Raw genomic sequence first — 6,021 nt, 5'->3', positions numbered from 1 at the left:
GTGCATCACACCTGGACATGGCCGTCACAGCAGGCGTACCACACCTGGGCATGGCCGTCATAGCAGGCGTACCACACCTGGGCATGGCCGTCATAGCAGGTGCACCAGACATGGGCATGGCCGTCATAGCAGGCGCATCACACCTGGCATGGCCGTCACAGCAGGTGCATCACACCTGAGCATGGCCGTCACAGCAGGTGCATCACACCTGGGCATGGTCATTATAGCAAGTGAGATATTGGACATCAATTAACAAAACGGCCTTAGTACCCTACCTGAGTGGCAGTCTAAAGGTGTTTCCCCCCCCCCCCTGAAAATCAAATGGTAGAGTAAGGTGTGACAGGACAAATACTCGGATGAAGGAGGGCTGGCTGCAGGGAGGGGAGAGGAGGAGAAAGGGGAGTTCCCAGTGCGCGCGCAGCCCTCAGGCCACTCCCACCACCACACAAGGGACCCAGGAGATGAACTGGCTCCTGCAAGGTTTCTGACTCTCTCACTCCCACATTTTTTAGTAGTAAGACAAATAGACCTTAAATTACAAAGAGAGATTTTAGCTACAGGTGAGCGAGACCTCACAGCAAACCATTGCTGAAGACTGGGGGAGGCCGTCCAGGGAGGCTGTGGTCTCAGTTTCCTGACAGATAATGAGAAACGATGGAGACACGTGTGTTCAGGAAGATTCAGTCATATAACCATTGAGAGAGGGTGCTCCTCAGTTTCCTTCAGGCTGTGGCTAATAATAATCATTGATTTTGTTTCTGTAAAGCAAGTTTCCATGGTGCTGTGAAAGTCATTTTTGCCAGTAGCCCTCTGGCTGTGAAAGATTTGGCCAAATAGAATGAAACAGGACTTATATGACTAGAGATTCTCTGCTCTCCTACTGAGCACAGTTGTTGGCTTACAGCATACCTACCACATGGTTTGGAGGTTTTATTCTTTAAACACGCAGTTCAGGGAAATCTGAGACAATAGATTGTACCTGCTGTGTCTTTAGCTGATCTGACAGCTTCAGGTTCCTCCTGTGGGCCATTAAAATCGCCCGCAGTCCCCCGCCTGTCCACTTCTTTGTACTTAAGCACAGTTATACTTCACATGCATTTTTAAAACTTCTTCCTGAGTGTGGCGTTGATACTGAATGCTTTGCAGAAAGACACGTGGTGCTATTTGCGGGTGGACTTTCAACCCTGCGGTACTGGCCTGTAGATTAATTCTGCCTGTGAACATTTGCTGACCCACCAGCAAAAAGTGCTAGGCAGTGCGCCATGGGGACCCCAGAGGAAGTCAGGAGAAACGGTCTGTGCAGTGACAGGCCTGGGACTTTGCAGAGGGCCTACAGGAAACGCGACTGGGACACAGGTGACGTCCTAAGTCTAAACTCAGAGAAGCAAACCAGACATAGCTGTGCGTGGACAACAGCAAATCCCGAGATCTGGGCCTGACCGCAGTCGTCTGCCCTCCAGCCTTTCCTGCCCGCCAAGACAAACGCATGGGGACCCCCTGTACATGCCGCACAGGGTTCTAAATTTACAGTGGGTGGCTCTCCCAGAGCTTTCTAGCAGATGTTATCTGGGTCCTGAGATAAAGAAAACAGTTTACAGATTTCTTTGTATTTGTGCAGGGACCGCCTGGACCCCCTGGACCAAAAGGACAGCAAGTAAGTTGGTTGCTGGGGAGGGAGGGGACTCAGGTATTCGTGGAGATCTTTCTTGACCATAGAACCACTTGGTTGACAACTGTGTATTGTTTATTTCACGATGAGGACCATCTTGTAGGTTTTTAAGACAACGTTATAAACTCCAAGGATAAACCCAGTGGTCACCTGGAGTAGCTGGTGCGTTAAATAAGTGGTTATGTTGAGCCATTTGTTGTTTGCAAATTGAGTAACATTCTGTTGTATGAAAATCAAACTGGTGAACTTTTGATCAGAGACCTAGACATAGGGACAGCTCGTGTTTGTCCCTGTGTGAACTCACGAGGATGGACACAATGTAGCCGTGTTTGTCCCTGTGTGAACTCACGAGGATGGACACAATGTAGCCGTGTTTGTCCCTGTGTTAACTCACGAGGATGGACACAATCTAGCCGTGTTTGTCCCTGTGTTAACTCACGAGGATGGACACAATGTAGCCGTGTTTGTCCCTGTGTTAACTTACGAGGATGGACACAATGTAGCCGTGTTTGTCCCTGTGTTAACTTACGAGGATGGACACAATGTAGCCGTGTTTGTCCCTGTGTTAACTCACGAGGATGGACACAATGTAGCCGTGTTTGTCCCTGTGTTAACTCACGAGGATGGACACGATGTAGCCGTGTTTATCCCTGTGTTAACTTACGAGAATGGACACGATGTAGCCGTGTTTATCCCTGTGTTAACTTACGAGAATGGACACAATGTAGCTGTGTTTGTGTAGGGGAGCTGACGGCCTTCTTCCCTGGATAGAATTAGGATCCACACGGGTCTCATGTCGGCCTCTAGGCATGTAGCCAATGATATTCAAGTCGGGCTAGAGCCCAAAGCTGTACCGTTTCCATCAGAGGAAGATTATTAAGTTGGTTGGAGCACAAAAAAGTAGGTGGCTTGTTAGAACTTGGAGATGCATCTAGGGCTCAGTGTGACCTGTTTGTCCAAGACAGACAGTAGGAGGTTGGAAGGAAGTGTTTGATTAAAACTCGACATGAGTCAGAAGGAGTGGGATATCGCTGCCAACGTTTAAGGACCATTCCGTGGCCTGAACGTGGCTGAGGACATCTCCCAGCCTGCACATTCCCATGCCTGCTCCACGGAAATCCCATCTCTGTGACCTCCTGGGGAATTCAACTGCCGCCACCCCAGGCCCCCAGCTCCCGTCACCTCTGACACGGCTTCCGGCCAGGCCTGGAGCTCGTTAGGCTGCTGCCCCCACCACTGGGCTCCCCACTGTCTAGCAGCCCTGAGCGGGGTGGGAACGGCCCTGAGCCAAGAGAAGCGGATGTAAGACGGAGCAGCCGAGCCCCGAGGTCGCCTCAGATCCCTACTTGGCTGCAACACAAACGGCCCTCACCCCTGACCGGTCACTTCCTGGTGACTTGGGCAACCAGCCGTGAGGCAGAGGGACCACAGGGGCCCAGGCAAATCGCATTGTCATCTAGTCTGGCTGCGTTTCTGTGCTTTGATTTCAGCTCCCAGCCAGGTGGGAAAGAAGCAAAAAAAGCAAAACTTAATTAAAGGCTTTGTTTTTATTTTCAGAAAATATCTGGGCATTGAGGGGAGTAGACAGTATACTACAGAGAGAGATCAGATAGGGCCCCACATGATCCTGTGTCATGATGGGAATGTAGAGACCCTGGGAAAGAAGCCGAGTTGCCTGGAGGTCAAAGAAAAGAGTACTATTTCTATAACATGCGTGAATTTGCAGTATAGCTTTTCTCATGCGCTTATTTTAGACATTAGGGTGGAGTCACTTCTCCCCTACGTGGCAGCCCCACTCATGAAACCATTAGATACTCGCTTAGTCGCTGAGCCCAGCTTTGTCTCTTAAGCAAAAAGGAAGATGAAAAAGTTGGATAAAACCCGGAGACTCACCATCCCCTAAAATCACGAGAAGGGTAAGAAATGTTTATGTGAAATTAGGATTATCTTCCCCAAATGAGAAAAGACTGAGGCAGAAGAGAGAATGAATGGAATCCAGGGAAAAAAATGGCTGCTCTCCAAATGAAGGTGCAGAACCTGCAGAAGGCTCTGAGATGCTAACCTGCAGAGATGAGGTTCAGGCAATTGAGGGTGAGAAAGACCAGGACTGAGTCTGAGCTCTGCCACTCATGAGCTGTGAGGCCTTGGTCAAAGGGTATGACAGTGTCACCACCTGTGACATCCACACTCATCGTGGGGAGCAGAGGCTTAAAGGGAGAGTGGGCATCTAGCTCAGGCCCTGGGCTGTGTAGTACGTGCTGCAAGTACAGAATCGATAATACTGTCAATTTCTGATCATCAGGATGTTTGAACAATAGAATATATTTCAAAAAGCAAACTGTTAAATATTCCCAAAGGGGACAGAATAAGTGCTATTAGTCCACTTTTTTTTTTTTGCTGAGGAAGATTTGGCCTAAGCTAACATCTGTTGCCGATCCTCCTCTTTTTGCTTGAGGAAGATTTGCCCTGAGCTAATATCCATGCCCATCTTCCTCTATTTTTGTATTTGTGTTGCTGCCACAGCACGGCTGCTGCCAAGGGATAGAGGTCTGCCCAGGAACCAAACCCAGGCTGCCACAGCACAGCACGCCAAACTTAACCACTAGGCCACGGTGCTGGCCCTTACTCCATTATTTTTGAGGGTTTGCTTAGAATGTAAAATGCAAATTTTTTAAAAGCACATCTGTGTTAAAAGAGTCACATATGGTTTTTCTGAACCCCAGAATTTTCGTCATTTAGGTTCAGTCTCAGTGAATGCTCAGAATACAGTGTGAAGCATCACCTTCTGCAACTGATACATCGTCTCAGTTTGCTCCTGTTTGTGTAACATGATGTCTGGGCTCAAACCTGTGTTACATTGTTTGTATATGGAAATAGCAAAAGGAAAGTCATTCATTTTTGTCTTTGTGTCAGTTTCTGGGAGGCGAAGCCAGAATGTTATGCCAGGAGGGTAGTCCAGTAAAGTTGCAAATAAATAGGCTTCTTAGGTTTCTTTTTCTAAATAAAAAATTTTGTTTCACTGTGATTATTGACTTTTAAAAACTTACAGAAAGCATTTATCTTTCAGGGCAACAGAGGACTTGGTTTTTATGGAAAAAAGGGTGAGAAGGTAAGGGGAATTTAACAGCTGGAGGGGAGACAGGCCGGGTTTAGTGACTAAGAAATAAATCACTTCGTGACCACGTCGTAGGCTGTTACCTTGAGGCGCTCTGCAGACAGACCATTTGTACAGGAGATAGTCATTTAAAGTGCCAAGTTATGAAACACGCTCCAGTGACAGTTATAGATCAATAAGACAGAGAAAGTCCAGGTTGGCCCTAGACCTGTGGCGGAGACACGACCTCAGCCGTCCTCAGCACCCAGAAAGTCAGGGCATTTCCCCGAGGTGTCTTCTGGCATGGGGAATCCAGAGGTGATCAAGGGGACGAGAGCCACAGACTAGCCCCAAGCCAGCTCAGGTGACATGGCCAGCTCTGGCTGCTCAGGGCAGGAAAGAGGACCACAGGGACTCTTAGAATTCCCCACAGTGCCAAGATTCAAAGACCACATGGCCTGTGAGAGGGTCACCTGAGACCATGTGAGTGAGAGGCTCAATGTGGCGCCCGCACCCAACGAGCAGAGCCTCCCCAGCACATAACCCCACCACGTTCACCACAAAATTCCGTACCCACCATGAAATGGCTTCATTCCTCCGGCCTCGCTGTTTGCACATTTTCGTTTTGGTTTTCCACGTTGCTTTTTTTTTTTTTTTTTTTTTTAATTTTTTTAAAGATTTTATTTTTTTTCCTTTTTCTCCCCAAAGCCCCCAAGACATAGTTGTACATTCTTCGTTGTGGGTCCTTCTAGTTGTGCCATGTGGGACGCTGCCTCAGCGTGGTTTGATGAGCAGTGCCATGTCCGCGCCCAGGATTCGAACCAACGAAACACTGGGCCGCCTGCAGCGGAGCGCGCGGACTTAACCACTCGGCCACGGGGCCAGCCCCTTCCACGTTGCTTTTTGATTGAACAGCACACTAAACAGAATCCAGCGCTGCTCAGGTCTGAAGAGAAACGACTTTGTTCTTTGTATTAATATCATAGAAAAAAACTACAAAAGAAAAGCATCGGAAGATCCAAACACATAAAAATATAAACTTCTGTACAATGAAATATAGCAAAATAGTAAAATAACATGAAAAGAAGAAAACTTTGGGAAGAAATCTTTGGGCAGAATGGAGAGTAGTCACATTAGATAGAGTAGAAATGAAATTAATGTCTGTAATCTACAAAGAGCTTATTCAAGTATTGATAAAAACATCAAGGTCCCCATAGGTAAAGGGCAGAGGAGCAGTTAGGTGTCTTGTAGGTGTCAT

General features: G+C 47.8%; 1 protein-coding gene across 1 annotated transcript in view; it reads left to right on the top strand.

The window, feature by feature from the left end:
• The window catches only part of COL4A2 (collagen type IV alpha 2 chain), a 191,115-nt gene that overhangs the window by 116,705 nt on the left and 68,389 nt on the right, over positions 1–6,021 (top strand). The window contains exons 11-12 of the mRNA XM_046664030.1: positions 1,619–1,654; positions 4,737–4,778. Coding sequence (XP_046519986.1) covers positions 1,619–1,654; positions 4,737–4,778 — 78 coding nt within the window. The remainder of the gene's footprint in view (positions 1–1,618; positions 1,655–4,736; positions 4,779–6,021) is intronic.

The sequence above is a fragment of the Equus quagga genome, chromosome 6 (genome assembly GCF_021613505.1).
Source record: "Equus quagga isolate Etosha38 chromosome 6, UCLA_HA_Equagga_1.0, whole genome shotgun sequence".
Taxonomy (NCBI): domain Eukaryota; kingdom Metazoa; phylum Chordata; class Mammalia; order Perissodactyla; family Equidae; genus Equus; species Equus quagga.
This window is presented reverse-complemented; position numbering and strand designations above follow the sequence as displayed.